The sequence below is a fragment of the Drosophila miranda genome, chromosome 4 (genome assembly GCF_003369915.1).
Source record: "Drosophila miranda strain MSH22 chromosome 4, D.miranda_PacBio2.1, whole genome shotgun sequence".
Taxonomy (NCBI): domain Eukaryota; kingdom Metazoa; phylum Arthropoda; class Insecta; order Diptera; family Drosophilidae; genus Drosophila; species Drosophila miranda.
The window spans coordinates 18,040,794-18,062,513 of NC_046677.1; the positions used below are offsets into that span (position 1 = coordinate 18,040,794).

A 21,720-nucleotide genomic window follows, 5' to 3' on the forward strand; every position below is an offset into this window, starting at 1 on the left:
TTGACAAAAGAAACGCCGCAGCGCAGTGGCCAGAGGTGGCCAGAGGTGTCGTGGCGTCGTGGAGTGGCAGCAGAGAGCTGGAGCTGGGCTGGAGCTGAGCTGGGCTGTTCTGCGGAGGTGTCGGGAGGGCGTTGGCTTTGTGCGCTAATAGCCCAAGAGCCTGGACCAGGGCCAGCCCACCACGTCCCGAGGTTGAGTCATTTGCCTGCGCTGGCGAAATTTATGCGAGCGTCAAATTAACGAACTTGTCCGGGATGGGAGCCTGCCCCGAGCCAAGCACCGCTCTATGACAGTCACAACACTCGGAAAATCAGGTGCATGCCCCCTACGTCTGCGGAAGCAAATTAAGCACAAACAATATGAAAATACAATAATGTAAAATCCCAGCCGCTGGCCAAGAAAAATGATACACATAAAGAAGCAGAGTCCAAGTCCGCGACTGTGCGGCTAACGAACGGACAACGGCCAAACGGGAATCCAAGTCATCACGAACTGAAGGCAGAAGCTGCTGCAACTTCGGCATCAGCCGTAGCTTCGGCCACATAGCCCACAATAAATCATGCTCATGTTGCCACAGACGGAGACAGAGACAGAGCCAACTGCAGTCCCTGGGCCCCGCGATCGTCGATGGGTCAGGCAATTGCTGAGCCGTTAAATTGCCATTGCCATTGCCATAGCCAGTCCAAGGTCTAGGCCAAGAAGCATGAGACCAATAGGTGTTAACCAGAGCTGCTTATGCTGGGATCTTTAATTGGATGTCAGATATTTCTGTATTATGGAACACATCTTCGGAGGACATCGTTGGAGACTCCCTCGTGCTCTGGCCGTGTCACGGGGCCATCTCCAGCGCCTAACTTCCGTCCCCACTCCTTGTGTATTTGCAGAGGAATCGCATCGGGACCTGTTCGTCTCCGTCAAGGCGTACATTATGGAAATTAGTATCGGCTTAAGTGACGCCCCGTCCGCCAGAGGACTCGGGTCGACCGCGCTCCATTGGGTGCGTGTTGCCATCTCTCCTAATGACCGTCGGGAGCGGCACTTGTCCCACCGTCTAAGACGGCACTGGCAGTCCCACAGTCGGATGAGTTTACGATCTCATTGGAACTGTGGCTGGTGGGGCTGGTGGCTGCTGACTGCTGGCTGGTGTTGCCAAGCGGGCCATTAGCCGAAGCGTTCGGCGTAATGGCCACATGTTTATGGGGTTCTTTGTAGCTTTAAAAATTATGCACAATAAGGCGTAGATCACTCTTGGGATTTTGCCAGCTTTGTGGGCGTTCGCCGAGTCAAGGTTACATCGGTATGCGGTTTTTTTTTCTCTTTTCTTTTACGAGCCTCCACTTACAAAGCCAAGTTTGTAAGCCCTCCAAGTAAATTACTTATACAAAGGCGCACAGTGGACATCTCTCCTGTTTTCTGCCTTACAGATCAAGGTGAATGGACACAAAGAAAGTTCTTTGGTCGTGTAGGAGCATGCAGATCTATGCAGATTAGGCACTGCTCCAGGTATGTCCTGCCAGTACTGCAATGGCCTCAAAAGCGTTCCACGGGCATCTTCCTGGTGTCCAAATTCGGGTCTTGGAGAGCATCTGCAAGTCTCAGATTAGCATAGTATTAGTTTTTGTTCTTATTTATTGACTAATTAGCCAGCATATACGAGTATCTGTCTGTTTTCTAAGAACTATGAGATAGCTACATATACATTCGAGCACATACCATATATACCTGATCGATCGGGATTTCTCCCCCACATTACAACAATTGGCATTTGCAATCAGAGCAGCAGCGGCAGGGGCAGCTCCAGAGAGTCACGCACTGCCGGCAAGTGAATGGCAGCCGCGACAGGTAGCCCCCCTTTGGGCCAACTGTGAGCCAACGTAGGTGGCACTCTGGACACATTTGAAACAGGCAGCCGGTGGCACATGGCACATGGCACACGGCGCTGCGGCAGGAGGGAGGGAGAGAGCTGCAGCCACTAACTGGCCAAGTGTCAAACTTGCCAAATTGAAAACGAAGTTACGATGCAATCGCCGATTGGTTTATGCTGCCGTTTTGACCGCACTGCAATTATATTTATTTTGTATTTCTTTACTTTTATTTTGCACGTTGCTTATTTTTGTATTTTTTTTACTTTTTGTTTGTGGAGCGCCTTTTTGTGGCTTAAATTTAATGAAATATTACGCGCACGTGTCAACGGAGCGATAAAATTTATTTACGCAGCATTGCGGGTCAAGTGAAAGCACATTTTTCTGTGCACAGACCTTCAAATTGAATTTACTCTGGGATTGCGATCGGTACTCCTCCAGTACGGACCTCGAATCGAAACCGAAATCGAAACTTAAACCTGACTTTCGGGGGCCAGCATAAAAATGGGCGTAGGGCAGCCGCATTGACATGCGGCCATATTTTAAATGTCAACAGGAACGAAACGGACCGGAGATCCCATCGAAGTCCACCGTCCCGCCATTCCGCCATTCCGCCATCCCGCCAGGCCACAAGCCAAGGATGGAGCCCTGGACAAATCCGCCTTGTCCAAGCCCATCAGAAATTCAATAAAATACCATTAAATTACAAAATGAAGACAATTCATTTTTCTTGTGTTTTCATTCGCTGCGTTTTGTATTGTTTTCTGTGTCTCCATGCGATTGCATTTTGTTTTTTTAAAGCAGGAGCATTTAATGTCGCTTTGCGGGCATAAGCCATAAAATATCAAAAATTATTATTGATTATAAATGTTGAAAGCGACATTTATCGTAATATTTTATGGAATCGAAGACCCCGAGAGGGAAGTGAGGCCTAACTTGATGCCTTGATGTACTAGCCTGGCTCGAAACGTAGACAAGGTCAACGGTTATGGAGAGGCCTGTAAGAGTGAGATATTTAGATATTTGGCTCATCCAAGACTCTGTTAAATTCTGCCACAGCCACTCATGATTATAGTTCTCTCATCCTCAGTTTGCAGCGCATTCCAAGACCCATACCCGTCCCCTTCAAGCGGGTCATAACTTCTGCCATAATCGAGTCTCGGGCAGAGGCAAAGGATGCGAAAGGAACGGAGATGGAGATGGAGAGTAATGGCCAAGGGTTGGCCCAGGGCAACGCCCATAATATACTACCGAATCGAATACGACACAATTTTTTCCCAATTCGCCTTCAACTTTGCACTGCCAAAAATACGAACGTGTACGAGGTACGGGAAATAAAATCAAAATAAATCCAACCGCAGACCAGAGCGCACTTTCAATTAATCAACGAAATTAATTAAGGCCTGCGATGGCGATGGCGACGCCGATGGAGCACTGGTTCAGTGACCAGCCAGCGGGCACCACTCTCCCCAGTCATTGCAACATAATTTTCATTTGAGCCCAGCATGCGTTTTCATCGTGGCGGTTATCATCTGGACACTTGGACACTGAATATCCCCAGTGCATATTGAGACTGGGACTGCGGTGCAGTCAATTAGCACGCATGTAACTCGCCGGGCTATGCCGGACTATGCCGGACTATGCCGGCTATGCCTATGCCTATACTGGGGCGATAATGAAACGGCAGTCAGTGGTCGAATCTGGTGACAATTGCACACGATTTATGCCGGGCCACGTGGAGGAGATTGCGCAACAGTTTGCCCATAAATCTGCGTTTAATCGCACCACAAAATGCTACACGCTGCGATTAGGCCTGGCCGGAGCTGTTGCTGTTTAATGGGTAACCAGGACATGCCCTAGTCCTGATCCACTTGCTGGTAGTAGCTCAACACAACCAGTACGTCAATGCAGGTGGCTGTGGGCGAGAGGAGACACAGAGAGTGACAGTGACAGTGACAGTGACAGTGACAGTGACAGTGAGAAGCATCAATGACTTACTTCCAATGGAGAAAAAGGATCTGGCCATCGTAAAGGGGTAGGACATGTTCACGGTTGCCAGGAGCAGGTGGCAAATCATTTCCACAATCAGAGCAATAAGCTTCGCCACGATGTGCAGAGGCAGAATGCTGCTATTATCCTATAAAAATCATTTAGTAACGATACCACTCAGTGGGCCTCTCTTACCCGGTAAATACCGCAGAGAAGCATCACACATGAGGACAAATTGATGAGGTCCGCACAGATACTGAGTCTCAGGAGGCGATTGCAGATGTATGCATGAAAACATATTACCCATACCAGATTGAATAGGGGTTGTACCAGCATCGTATATCCCATGGCCAGGCACATGCCTCGCAGGGGCACGCAAGAGCATAAGCTCTCTAAAAATGTCATCTTGAATGGAGTTGTATTTTTGATTGTTAAATATTTGACACCTATTCAAAAGGCAATGCCTGTGAGGAACACTTGTGGGCAGAGAGAACTATCAAGTGTATCGAAGTTCGTCTTGGACTTTCATCAATCTGGCAGACAAGCTGACATCGTCCTCTGAGAGATACAACATTTTTCAATATATATTTTCTATAAGCCTTTGCCATTTCCATCAATCACCGCTGTTTTAAGTCACTTTCCAGTTGAACAATTTGTATCATTGTAGCTCCGATGTGTTCCAAGGGACAGAAACTTGGCTCAAATCAACGGCTCATACCGCTCACAGCGGAACTGATCCAAGATATGCTGGATCACGAGGACATGGAATATCAAACACCACCAGGCGGGAGACATGGCTCAATCGGGGAAAGCCTAGGAATGCCTGCTGGAGGGATCGAGACGGTGGTCAATTTAGAGCAGCTATCGTTTGTGAAGTTCCAGACAGTTTCCGGTGGAGAGTCTTTGGAACCAGTGATGGCTGGGGATTATCCGTAGCTGTCTTCCAGTCCTGTCTAGAGTAGGAGCCCGCTCGAACCGAATGCAGCCTATCGAAAGCCACTCTGCAGGACCAAAAAAACAATACAAATCCAACCAAGGTCAATAGCTACACATAAACACATGTGCGCCACGATTCCCGGGGGGGTTTCCATACAGCAGAATGCGGACTCAGTTCTCTCTCCGATAATGGGCGTGCGTCAGTGAAAGTTGAAAATGTCTTACCATTTGATGTACAAACTCGTGGGTTAAATAAAAACCAAAACCCCTGCATGAGGAACTGCTTGTCATGTCTGGCTTCTAGCCTGAAAATATTGTCGGGGGCTGGCTGCTAAAACAAAAGCCGTGTTTCCATCATTGGACTTTTCCCGAAGCTATTAATCGAGGCCGGCTTGTCTGGGCCGTTGTCATGTGTGAGCTTTCTTTTTTGGCATCTTTTGGTAAGATAAGGGCCAGCTGGTTTCGGGGAAGGCGATTGCAGCTCACTGGACATCCATCCATCCATCCATCCATCAGTCTCGTCTCGGTTCTCTGTGGCTTGTTCTACAAACCCATGACACCCTTTAAGCATGCAATATGTGCTTGACTACCGACTGATTCCATTATATCATTCAGAAAATGAATCTCTCGATAGAATAATATTCAAAATTTAACTATAGGAACAGTCCAATATGAATCCCTCCTTTCATTGAGGGGAAATCACGTCGATTTGGCCACATTTCACCAGGAGAGAGAGCTCTATCTTCTGTGAGTACCTTCTAGAGATGCACCGCATCCCTGCATCATATTTATTCTCTACATTTCGAAACTCTAGATCGAGAAACAGCTGACATATCGAATCTTAAATGAATCGTATGACGTATAATTTTATTTGTTTCGAAAGAAAGAAGTTCTTCCGTGAAGTTCTCCCATCGAAATGGGAAAGTTGGGATAGTTTTCCCATATGTTTGGGTAGACTTTAAGGTATTAGTCGTATTTCCAAGACTACTCCAATCCCCAGGTACAATCATGACAACTTTTACCGACGAGTATTTGACGGAAATTTCACTGACATTGCATGTCGATCGGAGAGACCCTGCTCCTGCTCCCCCTTCTCCACCACTGCACTTGCCAATTTGGGCTCAAAGGAAAATGATTTTTATTGCGGCTAGGCCCCGGCATGGAAAGCCCCTCATCCGACTCGGTCTGGACCCGCCAGGCAGTCACTTCGTCATGTCGTGGCCCGCCAGTAACCGCTGGCAGTATGCATTTTGGCCAAATATTAGCACACAATTTCGATTTTGCATGCCATCGCGGGATCGCTGGATTTGCTGGATTGCTGCTGGGGGGAAGTGCTCGCTTTTTACGAGTGCAAGTGGCGACTTTTCCACGACACTCGGTCTGCCCCGGTCTCCCCCGCCAGTGGACCTGCCAGCTGCACGCTTTCACCTGTTGGCCTGAGTTATGTAAAAACCTACTGTCAAATTAATGGTGATTTATATATGGGGTTTAATGGGCACTTCACATGGGATGCGGGCTGGTCATCGCAGGGGAATGGAATGGATCTATGGTCTATGGTCTATGGTCCATGGCAGATCCGCAGAGTGTTGGGAGAATGTATGGGCTGGATATTTCAAGTAGATTAGCCTTAAACTACTTCAAGTTTGTTGGGATTGGGAGCAGGTGAGGGGGGAATTCTTTCGATATCGCGAAAGCCAGGCATTAAAAGATGATTTAGGGTTGGAGTTGGAGTGAGTTATCTCCGTTCGATCGGTTTCTCATGTACTGGCCGATCATGGGACATGATTATGCAAGGTCAAAACAGAATCCAACAAGTTGTCCAGCCCCATCGGACGACCGTTTAGTGGGACATCTGCGGAATGTTAAGCCCATGCACTTAAAGATAATCCAAGTCAAACAAAATGCCTACAAGTGGCTGGAGGCTGGTGCTTTGGAGGCGAAACTTGTCAAAGACAATTACCCGGACGTCCAGGAGTGACGGCGGATGATGGGTCGCAGAGACGTCGAAGGCGTCGCGACAAAATGCCACCGCGCAGCGCAATCCACAGTCGCGTCTCCCAAGTGGTGACAATAAAAGTGCAGAGCAATTTGCGAATGCGTCTCTAATTGAGCCTACTGGCTCCGACCTGCAGTGGGGGGGAACGGGACGTGGCATACACCGCGAGAAATGGGAAGTTGCACGCTAATTTGTGCGCGTATTAGCCGCGGCTTTGGGGGGCTTGGAGGCCTGGAGAAAGGTGTTTGTGTCAAGGCTGTGATTTAGTCAAAGTTCCTCGGCCCCGCCCTGCCCGCCCTGCCCTCCCGCCTGACAATCTGCTCTGCTGCGAAATTATTTCTTTAATTTTGTGCACACATGACACATGTGGCAGCGGCAGGAAGGAGAGCTCTCCAGTGCGATTGGAATTTCATTTCATTTAGAAAGTTGCACTTGGTGGAAGTCGATTTGCATTCGCCAGCTCTGAACGACATTTAGCTGGGCTGGGGGGAGGGGTCTGGGTCTGGGTCTGGGTCTGTGCACAGCCACGTTTATCCGTGGAGCTCCAGATGGAGCCCAGACGGGCGACATTCTTCGAGAAGAGCTGCCTTCACTTTTCTTGGGCCAAACAAAAAGCCGTTTAGGCACAACTAGGTCATTTAATAAAAATCAAATCGTAATCATAATGGAAGAGACACGGGCTGGGGGCACCTCACGATTTCATATTCTAATTCTGTCAATCATCTCCAGCCAAGCTCCAACTGCAACCGTTTGGGTTTACCTCCCCCCCTCTCTGGTGCTCCATTTGATCTTGATTTCTACTTTGATTTTGATTTTGATTTTGATCTTTAACTTGTCTTGACGCACATTTGATTTTTGCCACGCCACACCCTCTGCCGCCCTTTCGTTTCTTTCCAGTGAAATGCTTTCTACTCCGCCTCGACTGTCTTTGTCTGTGAAGAAACGTTTGGCTTTAATGGCATTTGATTGATTATCGCGTGCCATGGTTGCTCGTCGATCTGTGGGTGCTCTTCAGGGCTGAAGCTCTGAGCTCCAGGTGGTGTCGCTGGGCCCACGATCGAGCCCCCCTCTTTCTGGCTGGGGCTGGCTTTCGTTCGAAGTCTGCTTAATTAGCTCGATGCTCGTACACATGTGTGTCTGCTCCGCCTGCCTTGTTGACTCTGTGCACGTGCTGTGCTCCGAGGTGCTCTGTTGAGCTCTGATGTGCTCCCAGTTCCTGGTACAAGCACCCGAGGAGGTATGAGTGGGCATATCAAATCGATTGTGAAGTTCAGAGTTGAGATTTGTTGTACAAGGTGGAGCAGAGGGTAGCCTACGTGACTGCTCGCCAGATGACGATTTGATTGGAGGAAGTTGTTGCTGTTGTTGCTGTGCATCATGTTCATAAAAGTAACCAATTCCATTTCCCCAGTGGATCTGCCAAGGAGTTGATGCTCCTGCTTGTTGCAGTCGGAGTCCATGTCTAACCTGAATTAATTTTCCATTAGGATCATAGATAATCTCCCTCTTATAAACTTTCCACTCATTATGAATGTATGTTGACAATTTTGGCCCGGAGTTCATCGGTGGATGCATCTACGTCGCAGCCATCCTGGGCTTACCATCTCCCATCACAATAATGGCCCTAAGTGAAATCAAATGCCGTAAAAGTAGGCGCATATGCTGTCAAAATCTTATTCAACAAAGTGCCAGTGGGGCCCCGAACCGCCAACTGGCTACATATGTCAACACCATGAACTTGAAACCCATGTACTTGACTGGAGCTGGAGCTTAGGCTGGAGCTTAGACTGGAGCTGGAGTCGCCTCCTAAAAGCATTTTGTATTCTAATTAGATTGTCAGCGGCACGACAACAACCAACCTCATTTTGCCTCACAAAATGCCTTTCCACATTTGCATTAGCGCCAACGTGAAGAGAGAAGACAAAAATCTGCATAAACTTTGGCCAGTTGGCAGTTTGGCAGTTGGCCAGAAGTGCACTGAGAGGAATAGGGCAGAGCTTGCAGTGCCAAGAGAAGAAGAGCTAGCAAGGATCAATGTACAAGTATCTTCATTCAGGGTTAGTTGACTCCAGGCCCATCTTGCTTCCAGACTTTAATGGCTGCAGCACCTAGTATTTGCATGCCACTCAATGGAGCATTCTCTCAGTGCACTGGAGTAGGAGTGTGCAGTTTGAAGTTCATTAACATGCACAGGTTAATTACCGTTGTTGTTGCCAGCTCAAGGAAATGAGCCATTAGAGGAGAGGAGCCCAGGCCATGCCAGGCCAGGCCAGAGCAGGCCAGGGCCAGGACCGGAGACTCTGGAGCGCCGCAGTAGCCGAAAGCCGGCGATAAAGCTGGCTAAAAGCATACATAAAAAGACACATGTTAAGTGTGCACGGATGATCGCAGCGTGTGTGTGTGTGTGGGTTTGTGGGGGGGGGGGGGGGGGAGGACTGTGACAAATGCCCCAACCAGAGGCTGTCGCTGCTCCTGCCCGGCCAACATGCAAAATGTTGCACTGATAAGGGACACAAAGCCAAAGCCAAAGAGTCATCCCGTTTGCCCACAGTTTGCGGTACAGCGGTAAATGAGCATCCCGGGCACGATCATTAAAACAAAAGCGGCAGCCGAGGAGCCATCACTGACAAGCCATGACCAAGAGCAATGGCCAACAAAAAAAAAAAACTTACCGCAGTGGCAGTGGCAGTGGAGCCAACAGCCAACAGCCAACAGCCAACAGCTACCAGCTACCAGGTTGCTGCTGCCTCCTGGTGTTGGATTGCCTTAAACGATCCGCGTGAATAACTAATTTCAATGGAGTCTGCCTCTGGCTCTGCCACAGCCACTGCCTCTGCCACTGCCTTAGAGGCGCACACTCGCGACTCAACATTTATCACCCACCATCGGCGAAGGAGCTCCGGCCAAAGCCAAAGGGGAGCTGCGGCTCTGCAGGAGCCCTAATCCCCGAAGACAATGGGACAGTTCATTTATTTTTTGTTATTCTCCGTTTCCATGTTTTTGCCGTCCAGACAATAAAAACTTGGTTCAGTACTGCGACTGCGTAGGACAAGCCGAACGGAACGCATCGAACGGAGCACTAGAAACACTTAATGAGCGGCCCGGCAGCCTAGAAAAAGAAGCCCCAGAAGGCGGTCAAGATGGGTTTCCTGAAAACTGTGATTGCCAGAGATTTAGGTGAGGAGCAAGTGAGCATCTGTGCCCCGTAATTGATTTTCATTCTCCTCTGCCACAGACTTAAAGGTAGAGTCAACCGTTCAGGGTGTTTGCTGATCAGTGATCAGTGATCCTCCAGTTCTAAACTATTATTCAGTTAAATATCTCAATGCTTTTATCAAAATCGTACATATCTTATCTTATCTGATCGTTGGCCGGGTGAAGTAGATCGTGCTCTGTTTGTCCGCTGTCAGAGCCACCAGTATGTTCTCCACTTGGCACTGGGAACTGTACAGATAGGCCTCGCTGAACGACGTTGCGGCCTGTCCTCTGGCGGTGTACTGCCTGGGAGCCTGGTTGACTGTGACCAGCTCGAAGGCTCTCTTGCAGGACTTCTTGTCCCGGTAGTTCTCGTTGTAGTAGGCAAAGGGTATCAGGTTCGACTGCTCGCCGGGCCAAGTGATTTTTCCGATCAGCTGGCGCGGCACTTGAGGGTTTGTCGCCCCGCCAAGGTCTTCCTGGGGCTCGGAGATGTAGCCTCGAATGCTAGGGCCATCGATTTCCACGTCCAGATAGTATATGACGTTGCTGATGAGATCGAAGTCGTAGTCGAAGCACTTGTAGCCGACGCCCTCCCCCCCGAAGGTGGAACAGTCGAAGTTCTGCCCCGGCTCGGCGCCAGTGGCATCCCAGACGGAGAAGAGTACCGTGTACTTGGAGCTCTTGTCGTAGTTCTGCAGTCCGATGTAGCCGCCGGCCTGGTCGGAGAAGAATTGCAGGAATTTGTAGATACCGTCGTTGCGTTTGTCCTCGCCAGCCATCCACTGGAAGATGCCCCGGATGCCGCTGAACCCATAGCCCTGGTAGTTGATCAGGGCCTTCGAGTTACCCAGCACGTCGTTGAATCGACTGGAGGGACGAATGACCCTCATGAACCGGGCCATATCCTCTTGGGCCTCCTCAGGACTGGGATGAGCTCCCAGGGCTCTCGTCAGGCACACGGCCAGGACGAGCAGGCAAAACAGGTGAAGTTTCGGTGGATTCATGGGAAGCTCTGAATGATTTGCGGCAGTAACTCGGCCCCCCAGGTGGGCTACGAGTGGGCCTCAAGTGTTTGCCCGATAACTAGACTGCTCCACAGCTGATAGCACAACATACTGGCAGATTCTGATAGGCCTTAGCCTTATGTAATTGCTACGGTTATGGCCTGGAAACAGCCTCCGAATATTGACCTAAAAACACTAGCTGTAGTCATGGTTCAGAGTCGGGCAGCTACTGTTCGGCCAAGGCCTCTGATCATCTGCTCAAGAGCAAAGTAGCAGAGTTCAAGTCATAACTCAGCGCCTCTCCTGGACTCCTGGAGTCCGCCTGCCCCCCTCCCTATGGCCATCAGCATCATCCACATCAGGCAGTCAGAAAACGTAGCATTAAATCAAGCCCACATGGAGTTTAGTCGGAGACCAGCATCAGTTTTTCAGTTGCAGTTCCCTCGCCTTTTGACAGTTTTGCGCACAGTAGCAGCAAGTTGAAGCCGAAGCCCTAGACCAGGCCAGCAGTAGCAGCAACCATAGTCGTTCTCCTGCTCGTCATCATCATCGTCGTCATCATCGTTGGGGCAAGATAAACATACAAGCTGGCAGCTGGGGGGCAGATGGGACAAGGCGCAGGGCGAACATGTGTTGGCTGTCGAAGATTTGGAAATCGAGAAAAAGCCTGGTCTGCGGCAGTGGGTCCGCAGGAACTGGCACAACCTTCTGGTGGCTCACATAAATTTCAAATATCCCAGAGAGTGAGAGAGAGAGAGAGATACGCTTTCCATATTTGGCAATGGCCCCCCCATTCGGGTAATGCAGTTTTTACTCATTTTTATTGACCCGCTGTGGGAGAAGGAGGAGGTCATTAGTTTGCTCGGTGCATCGGGGCGTATGAGTAATGCCCGGGCAACGGCATTCTACACTCCACGGAAGGATTAATTCGTTAACAACATTTTGCCGTTGTAATATCCAAGACAATGCCAATAAATCTATTAATTAAGCCGACATTTGTTTTGCATCTGTTGCGATTTCCTTTTCTCCGCACATTTTGATTAATTCGCACAGCTTAACGGAGCCCCAGAGTATCCAGTATCCAGTATCCAGAGTCCCGGCTCTGGTCTCTGGGTGGATTTGTTGAAATTTAAGACAGTGGGTGGTCCGAAACCGAAAACTGAATGAATCAACAGTGAATGAGTACAGTGAGGCAGGACAGTGAGCGATCGGGGAAAAAGACTAGCATACGAAATGATAGTTAAGTCATCTGGTGGTCTGTTCCTCGTAGCTCCACTGTACTGGCCATAGAAAACCAATTGCCGGACAAGAAACAACAAACAACAAACAGCAAACAGCAATCTGGCAAAACTTCTGTGGCCGCTCGGTGTCTCGGTGTGTATAAATTTGGCAAATTAAAAAGCGAGAGCCATTGCAGCGGACCCTAAGAGCCCAAGAGCGGGTCGAAGTAGAACGAGTTGGGGGAGTTTTGAGACGCGAAAGCCACCCACCGCAGCCCCAGATGACGCAACAGGGTGCCTGTGCCTGCGCCTGTCGCAGTTGCCTCGTCTATAAATAAACCCACCGCCAGAGTAAATCAAAACCTGGCACGAAAGCCGGCCCAAACATGTGGCGCTTGAAGTGGAGCTGGCTGGAATCGGAGTCCCAGCCAGGATCAAGTGGACCGCCACTCGGGTGTGGTCGCGTATGTAATATGTGACCAGAATCGGATCGGATTTTGTGGATTTGTCATCCCAATCTGGGGCCATAAATTCGTTACGCATTTTCCAGCTACTGACCGAGCCGGGCCGAGCCGATCCGATACACAATGCAGCCATAATATTTCTGAACCCTCATTCGGGCCCCATTCTGGCTTTTGATCTGGGGCGCTCACTGGATGCTTGGCTCCCTGGCAACCTGGCTCCTTCATGGTTCCCTGGACATTGTCAACATCTTATTCCAGCACTGACATGATTGATTTTTCATGTTCCATCTGAAAGGGCAGTCCAAGTCGCAATGTTCCGCGGCTTTTCTGGGGTCAATTGTGACTTTCTAAAAAATATTTTACTCTGCGAAAAGGAGGATAGCCCCGGCCTGCGCTCATCGCAAATGCATTGTGCGAAAAATTCCGAAATATTTTGGTTAAAAGTGTACGGAATGGAGGCAGAGGCAGCGGCAGCGGCAGAGACAGAGGCTTAGATGGCCACAGTTTTAGTCGATTCTTAGAGCAGTTAAAGTGCCTTAAAGTAAAGTAATTGAAATTTATTGTGCTGAAAATGTTGCACAAATGATTTCGTTTGATATGGCCTGGCGACGGGGCAAACATCCAAGAGTGGTGCCGCTGGAGCACCGACGCGTCGGCTTTGTGGAGCAATCAATCGACTATATATGGCCAGAGACTGGGGAAAACACTTAGCGCTTGGCCAAGACAATTTCATTTGGCTTTATAGTTGACCAAAATTAGAAATGTGAGAAAACTGAGGCAGTAGCAGTGGCAGTGGCAGTGGGTGCGGAGGTGCCACCACCAGCAGACGAGAAAGAATTGGGCTGGGAAAAAGTTATTAATATGGGTCGATTCCCCCCGGCTTCCCCCGGGTTCCCCCTACCCCGGTTCCTTCTGCTTCCCCTTCTAGGCTCTCTAATCGCGAGGGTACGCTGCGAGTGAGCTTCGGAGCTGGCTTCCAATTTTGGTAGCTTGATTTGTCACGATGCTCTTTTTCCTCGCTTTTTCTCTGGGCCCAGCATTTCGGTTTTCTTTTTTGTTGGTGCTGGCTTTTTTTTTTGCTGCAACTGCAACTGGGGAAGACAAACAAATTGGTCTGTAGTTGAAAATTGACAAGAATTTCGTGACTTTGTCACCTCTTTTTTCCCTTTTTTTTTTTGGTTTGTGTGCTGCAGTCGAGAGATCTTGCAACGCCCTCGAAGGCAGCCGCCGCTGCAGGACCAGCAGCAGGAGCTGCAGCAGGGCAACGGCAACGGCAACAGCAGTGGCAGTGGCAGTGGCAGCGCTTTCTTTCCTCCGCCGGCTCGTTAAGTGGCAGGCAGCGCGTGCGCATTGGAGTCGCTTCACCGGCTTCAAGCCGTGGTCCCCGCCCTGGCCCCTTAAAATCACTTCATCATTGGACATCGGACATCGGGGCATTCTAAAGTCAAAGCGACTGCGACTGCAAAACTCTTGTCAGATTTATTTGCGGCTGTTTGAGTCGGTTTCTGCTGCTTTGGCCCATACCCTTTGACGGAGGGACACTGCACTGGTTGATCCAAGGTGCTTGGGCCTGTTCATCAGGCAGCCCGATGATAGCCTGCAGTACGAATATTTGTCGATATCGAATCACATTTAGGTTCTTTTAAGGTTAATATATATTGCCATAATTAATTTACAGAATTTTTAAATATTTTAAATGTTAGATATTCCACTCCATTTATTCCTAAGCTAATGATGATTTAAGGGCTTTATTGCATTTTAGGGGCTATTTTATTATAACTTATATGTAAATAATATTTATATATATCCCAATTAGTTAGAGGCTCAGCCTTGGTCTATCCTTTTCCTTCTCCAATCAAAAAGTCCCTTTTTCATAGCCCTTTTATTTATTATTATATTTGGTAAGAGCATAGACCCGTCATTTATTGGGGATGTACGTTTTCCAGTTTATTTCATTTCGGTTCGGTTTGGTTTGTTTCGTTTCGTTGGTTTGTTTGTCCCTTTTTTTGTTCATTTTTAGGTTTTTTTTTTTTTTTTTTTTGGTGCCTACTCTACCTGTAACCTTTTGCACTTGGTACCCTTTTTTCAATTTAATGAATTTTTTCCGTCGTTTTCTCTTCCTGCACTCAATGACAGCTACAAGAAGCCGGAGACAGAAACAGAAACAGCGACAGAGAGGGAGAGAGAGAGAGAGGTGCTTGTGGGTGCTTGTCGCCTTCGGAGTTTCAGAGTTTTCCTGCTATCAGTGGAGCATCAGGTGGGTCCAGGTGGGTCCAGGTGGGGCCTGGTGGGGCCTGGTGGGGGTGAGGACAGACAGACACATCAAGCACTCTGGCAACGCCCTAAATATCCGCATTCATCGGGAATATGCATTTGTTCTGTCCCTCAGCCGCGACCCATTCAATTGTTATGTTTATGGTCAAGTTTGCAGAATTTTGGCCAGGCACCAAATCGAGCAGAGAAGAGAACCAAATTCACAGTTCGTGTCTGGGTCTGGGCCGGGATCTGGGAATGGGTATGGGTATGGGTATGGGTTTGGGTATGGGTATGGGTCTGGTGGTTAGCCAGTGACACCACCTCCAACAGGCCGTTGTTGCCGCTTCTTCCTATGTAGGCCAGCATGCCGCTGTCCCTGCGCCTGCCCCGGCCCTGTAGCATTATATGTTGACATTAGAGGGAGCATGGCCATGAGGCGCGACTACGTTTGGGCTTGGGTTCGGGTACCCATCGCCATCGACATCGACGCCCTGGACTGACCTCGTTGTACTTTGTATTCAGGCTCTGGCTGTTTGGCTGCTTGGCTGTCTGGCCGGCCATTGTTGCTGGCCAATTTGCTGCATTGCCAATTTCATTGCGCCGAGTGTGCCATTTACCTGCAGAGATCATGTCGAGGCCAAAGGCAAAACGGCAAAACAGAAAAACAGCAAAATGGGTGAAAATCCAGAAACAACTTGTAAGAGCCGACAAAAAGTCTATGTTTGTCCAAAAATATGATCGAATTGGGTCGCATGATGCAATCTGAATGGTGGCCACTGTTGCACTGTTGCACAGTTGCAAATGTGGCCAACAGATGGTGCCATGGAAACCGATCATTGGAGCAGCTGTTCAAGACACACTAGAAGCTACGATAGTGTTCTGCTCGGACAAGTAGGTGCTTCCAAACTTAAAGAACGATACAACAGACATTTGAGGAACATATTAGAGCCCTGCATGAGTGCACAGTATTGTGGTTCCGATCGCTAAAGGAAGAGCCAGACAGAAAGACAGATGAGACTTGGCTCCTTGGACTCAGATCTTCATTATTTTAAAGAACATCTCTACTTAATGGGATCGTAGATGCTTTCTGCTATCCTACGAGTAGTTGAGGGTAAGATTTGATGGGTTCTTAATTCCACTATCACTTTAGAAACAATTCCAGAACCCATTTCCAAGCCCAGTGCTGAAAGCTAAGAGCTAACCCATTAATAATTTCAGTCACCCGTTGACCTCTCAGAAATATACCCAAAATCCTCCTTCAAAGCATGAATTGTGCCACCAATATACCATCTTTTAAAGATTTAATATCTCGCACGCGTCTCTACCGCGGGCTACCCCTTGTTGGCTCTCTCTCCGGCTGGCTCTCCGCCCCTGAGCAAACAACGATCAATAAGGCCTCTGCCTCGGCCCCGCCCACCCATGTGTACTCGTATACGTAGGTACCTTTATGAATATGTGCCTGCCGCAAATTTGCCCCTGCCAATAATTCAATTAGAGAGTGCGGACCGAGGGAGGCCCGATCCGAGGCAAAACATTTATTTCACAATTGGCGCACATTAATCAACGGGGCATGGTCGGGGTGGAGGCAGCGCCAAGTGCCACAACAAGTACCTAAGCAGAAGCCACCAGCAGGAGCGGTGCCGAGGCCAGGGGCAACGGCAACCCAAGTGGGATGCAATTAAAAGTGGATTAATAATGCGCCTCCTCCAGATCAGGTGTAGACAGCGTTGTCCAGCATTGGTTGTCATCCGCACTTGGCTAGGACTGGGACTGGGACTGGGATGGGGCATGCAACAGGCTGGTGACTGGCTAATGTGGGGGACGGGGCTAGCCCACTTTAATTGCACATTTCATACTTGTTAATTTTTCAATTTTCCTGCCCGCCGACTGCGACGCTGAGCGGTTGGCCACTTGCCAAATGTCGAACGTTGAACATTGAACGTTGCACGTTGCACGTTCCATGTTGAATGCTGGATACTGGATGCTGGATGCTGAATGTTCGTTTGTCATCGGAAGGCAGAGAGACTCGACTCGGGATCCAGTGGACCACACAGATGCCGCTCCAATGGGGTCCGGGTGGCTGTGACTGTGGCAGCCGCTGCTCCCAGTCGATACAGGTGGACATGCGACTGACCCACCTCGATGCACAGCGGGTGGTGCGGCTGCGGCGCAGCAGCTGCAACTGTGGGGGCGCCAGGCCCAGACCCATACCCAGCCCGTGGAACGCTTTTCACTGCATTTGGACCAAATTAATTGCCAGCGATTAGGTTTCAAATTTTCCATGCAAGCCCAGAGCTGCTCCGAATCCCATTCGCTTCCGTGCGGCAACTTTTGCGTGAGCCACTCTCCCATCCCCCATCCTCCAGCCCCAGCCCCTGCCATAGCGTTATAAAGTGAAAATCATTAGTTTTCATTTGTGGCGTTTAGGGCGTGTGCCTGCGACGGCGACTGCGCCCGGCCCGGGATCTGGATCGGGATCGTGCAACTATTTTGCATTGCAAATTAACGAAGAAACAGCAAAAAGTGCAATTTTCACTTGCCCGAATGGAAATGGAAATGGAAAATGGAAAATGTGCCTGTGCATCGTTTTGGCAGTTGCATGTCAACTCTGCTGCTCTACCTGCGGCTCGATCCTACCCCGCCCCAGTGTCCTGTCCAGACGGAGATGGAGCGGCGGCAATTAAAGCCATTCGAGGCAGATCGGAGCCGAGTGTGGGCGTTGTGCATATGAGTGCCACGAGAAAAAAGAAAGGAAAAGTACAGTCCAAAATTAAACAATTACCCAGGCATGAATGGAATGAATCCTTCAAAATTATCCCCGATTGTGACTGTGACTGGTTCCCCTTGGGATAGTCACATATAACCCACTTTTGATGACAGACCACTCCCGTAAAGCTCTGTCTTACGAGTGCTTTGTGTGTTGCAAGTTGCAACATCTATACCTATGCATGTAAATGGCATGGCATCATCAATTTCCGAAATAGGAACTTGAGAATTATTGCAACGAGTCGTCCTTGGGATTCGGTGCGGTCCTCCCCCTTTGGCTTTGGCTTTGGCTTTAGATAAATGACTTCCATTCTATTTGCGTCGAGGGGCCCGACATCGCGTCGGGATTAGTCGCGTCAATAGCGCCATAAACATAAATCTGGCGGCTAATGGGCTAGAGGTGGGCCTAGACAACGTGGCTACCAGTCTGCGCTCCTGGCCAGCTTCTGGCTCTTTTCATGGTGGCAGCCCAGCAATTACGCAGCAAATTAAAATCAAATAATTTAGCATGGAAATCGAGCGAGTCATAAAAATCACATGCAAATTATAGAGTATCCAATAACCAGACCCCAGCAAGTGCCGGTAGCTGGTAGCCCCTGCCAGGGTCTGCCAGGGTCTGGCTCCGGCTCTGGCTCTGGCTCTGCCTCTGTCTGAGAAATTGTTGTAATTTGCGCCATGGAGAGACCTGTCCCCGGTCAGAGGCTCAGCTCCATCGTCAGCGTCCGCTCTGGAGCCGGCGGCGCTCCAATAAAGCTTTAAACAAATGAAGTTATTTGAGCCAATAAAAAATGGCAGCCACTAAATGATGGGGAGCCATCCCCAGGAGTATGTCAAGCCGAAAGGGAAAGTTTATTTATCATCTAGAAGCGGATGTAATCAGGTGTGGCATGAGATTTTTCAGCAGGGTATAGATGAAACCATAAGCCCATAGAATGTGCCCAAGATCTTCGATTTCAGATGCTATATTTGTCTGCTGGGCCTGCCCTCCAGGGCCCGAATCCGCACCTGTCGTAAATCATATGGGTACGGACATGAACCCGGAGCTGTGGGCTGGTGCTACTCCTTCAACAAGTGCCATAAATATCGAACAGCCAGCAACTTGCTCTGGGATCCTTGAGGGTTCTGGCCCGGCCCTTTCTTAATGCACACCTTGCCATTTGCTGGAACTGAGAGGCAATGGCAATTTGTTATTTGCTGGTAATTATATGGCATCTTCTCGTTGCTGGTTGGCTTATTTAGAGCTTTATTTATTAAAGCATTTAATGTAAAAATTGTTTGTAAAGGCCAGGGGCCGTCATTAAACAAGGCAGATTACATATATGCACATATAAATCAATATGCGTCGTCTCCGGCTAATTAATATCAATGTTGATTTTGTCGGAGCCGATGTCGATGCCCCTGCAACACCCACGAAGCTTTGCCGCTCCGAGATCTCAGTCCCAGGTCGCCTGTGAAATTGCTTTTTCCGATCCGGGGACGGAACGTGCATATTTTATGCTCATAAAGTGGATCATATAAAGTAATTAATGCACTCAAATGCGACATCAAAAAGCTCCAGGCAGAGGCAGCGAATTTCTTTCAGCATTTCGGGGCATCTTCGTGGGTTGGCCGCACCACCGGCACCGCCAAGCACCACCAGCTTCACCAACAACAAAGCGTCTGCAATCAATCTTTCGGCGGCGTTTCCAGGGCGTGTTCTCTTTACTCTGCGTTGCACCTACGCCGGCCCAGACTGCCACACTGCCGCACTGCCGCACTGCTGCATTGCCGCACTGCCACACGAGGCTGCACCCAATCCAGGTTCCAGATTCCAGGTTCCAGTCCGAGGTTTCAGCTTGCTGGGATTAAGACCCTTAGCAGCCTTTTGAGATCCTCTTCCACCTCGTACTGGTACATAATATATAATTACAGCGTATGTATTTTTGGTGCCTTTGTCTGGGCTTTCGGTATTTTTTTGGGATGCGTAAATATTCTGAAACGAAACGGGAACTCGCGCAGGGCTTTCTTTTTGCCATCGCCCCCTGCCTCTGCCTCTGCCGCTGCCGCTGCCGCTGCCCCTACCTCTGCCTCTGACAGCGACTGACAGACAGCAATTTCCAAATAATAAATAATTAGTCGGGGCGGTGTATGGGGGCGTGGCACAGTGACATGGCATGCATTTTTCATGGCGTTAAATCAAATATTGGCTGCACTTCTGCTAGAGAAAGCGAGTGCGACCCAAATTTCCTGATCGCGAATTAATAATCCCAAGGAAAAATGTTAATTAAGTTATTAAACCATACGCACCGCACAAGTACGTAAGTACGAGGCAATGGAAGGACATTCTGTTGTGGATCGGCAATACATATGATATGGACTTGCACTTATCGATAGTACATCTTGAGCCGCGATGTGGACGCTTTCTTGGGATTGAAGCTTGAATTTCTTGAACAAGTTAAATATAATTTTGATTGACTGTCAAAACAGCTAAGAAATATAATAATTACGGATATTTGAAGTGCGGAATTCAAATTAAACCCAATGAATCTTTTAGTATATTTTATTTCAACTACATAATTATTTCCACATTCATATGGATATTTCTCTGTATACTTCCCTTCAGTAATTCCAATTCAGCATTTTTTCAGACAGATCTGTCTTTTTTAAACTGCTTCAGCCCGAAAAAGTATCAAGTATCAAATTATCAGGAAATCTCTCCTGTTTTTGATTTAATATGTGTAAATTTGGTCCAATTTATATATGATGATTTAGATAGTGTTACCGATACTCTTATGGCATCACATCGTCCATTTTGTGCCCCTAGTAACATATGATAAAGTGGAAAGTGGAAAAAATCATGCCCCAGGAAGTGTAGCAACAAAAATTTCGCGATTCCTAGTAAAGCCAACTAGATTTTAAGAACTGGATATGCCGCAATGAGAAGAATAGAATTAAGGCGTATAGATTGAATGCATGCAGAATTCATGGAACTTGATCAGGGATCAGTGATGGATTTATTATGGTAGAGCTGGTGAACGCACATAATTAGTTATTATGTTGCATAAATTTATGCATCAGAATTTCAGAAATAATTTCAAAAAATAAATGGACAAAGCCAGAAAAATACAAAAAAATTGTGCCACACCCACCTGAGCTATAGTTATTGCAGGGTCCAAGGGAGGCTCCATGGTATCAGATGATATCCTGGGAGCAAGGATCCGTCACTGGGAATAGAAGGAAGAGAAGAGGAATTAGGCGTTTAGCAGCTTTAAATAGGAGTGAAGAAATCAGAGCACAGATTTCCTGGCGTGCATTCCGCCAAAAGCGCGGTACACTGCCTTACCGGCACACACCTATACACAGATTGTTACCGGCGGTCACGTATGTGTATGTAAATGCACATATGCATTGATATCCAATTGTGGCTGACTAGCAATTCCAGCTCAATGGACGTACTTTTAACACTTAGTCCACATTCAGGGTCGTTTCCCGTGTTGCCCTTTATTGATTTTTTGATATTCATTAATAATTTAAGTTAACTTAATCGAGATCACTGACCGCCACTGAAAACACACACACATTTCCCGACAGAAAACCGCCAACAGCTGATCGGCTGCATTTGCTTAACCCTTAGTGGGTGTCACGTGGAGTACGCGAGCTATATTCCGTACATATAGACCGCCCACTAGTGTTTTCCCGTCCAATTCGCCATATTCTACATGTAGAACAAGAGAGATGTAGTTAGCAACAGCGACAAGAATTTGGAGTACTTTGGCCGTTTTTTTCCATGGCTGCGCCACTGTGCAAAACTACCTTGTTCGAAATTTTACATTGTTTTTATTATTTATGGCTCCATTTTAAATAAATTGTAATTTTTTTTTTGGCTCAAACGATTTGGAATTTGATGCAAATTCCGGAACGGTATTCTATAGGATTCGTGGAGCCTGAAAATGGCATCTCTACACTAGTTTTACATGCATTCTGCTGCTCGACACCTGTTCGAAAGTTTGAGCTAAATTCTCTCCCCGAGCGCAAGTGCCGAGTGCTGAT

At 48.3% G+C, this 21,720-nt stretch overlaps 2 protein-coding genes and 1 non-coding gene across 4 annotated transcripts; all 3 read right to left on the reverse strand.

The window, feature by feature from the left end:
• Positions 1-1,552: 1,552 nt before the first annotated feature.
• On the reverse strand, positions 1,553-21,276 carry LOC108161156. Of its 2 annotated transcripts, none has more exons than XR_004472930.1 (3): positions 21,024-21,276; positions 20,820-20,894; positions 1,553-1,586 (listed from the first exon to the last, which is right to left on the reverse strand). It is a non-coding gene; the product is annotated as an uncharacterized LOC108161156 (transcript). The 2 variants fall into 2 exon arrangements; XR_004472931.1 differs by having other exon boundaries at positions 21,014-21,276.
• On the reverse strand, positions 2,583-5,086 carry LOC108163814. The gene is made up of 3 exons (XM_017299305.2): positions 4,047-5,086; positions 3,861-3,999; positions 2,583-3,777 (listed from the first exon to the last, which is right to left on the reverse strand). The coding sequence occupies exons 1-3, from the start codon at positions 4,254-4,256 to the stop codon at positions 3,719-3,721; spliced, it is 408 nt and encodes a 135-aa protein (XP_017154794.1). The 5' UTR covers positions 4,257-5,086; the 3' UTR covers positions 2,583-3,718.
• Positions 10,060-11,681, reverse strand: LOC108161155. Its single transcript, XM_017295377.2, has one exon. It carries the CDS (start codon positions 10,983-10,985, stop codon positions 10,140-10,142), a length of 846 nt encoding a protein of 281 aa, XP_017150866.2. The 5' UTR covers positions 10,986-11,681; the 3' UTR covers positions 10,060-10,139.
• Positions 21,277-21,720: the final 444 nt, after the last annotated feature.

Excerpts from the sequence above, each read along its gene's own strand:
- LOC108163814 (XM_017299305.2), bottom strand. The coding sequence starts at position 4,256 with ATGACATTTTTAGAGAGCTTATGCTCTTGCGTGCCCCTGCGAGGCATG. Across the intron at positions 4,000-4,046 it reads TTCTCTGCGGTATTTACCGG|GATAATAGCAGCATTCTGCC; the intron begins GTAAGAGAGGCC and ends TGATTTTTATAG. Across the intron at positions 3,778-3,860 it reads ATCCTTTTTCTCCATTGGAA|CCACCTGCATTGACGTACTG; the intron begins GTAAGTCATTGA and ends TCTCGCCCACAG.
- LOC108161155 (XM_017295377.2), bottom strand. The coding sequence starts at position 10,985 with ATGAATCCACCGAAACTTCACCTGTTTTGCCTGCTCGTCCTGGCCGTG.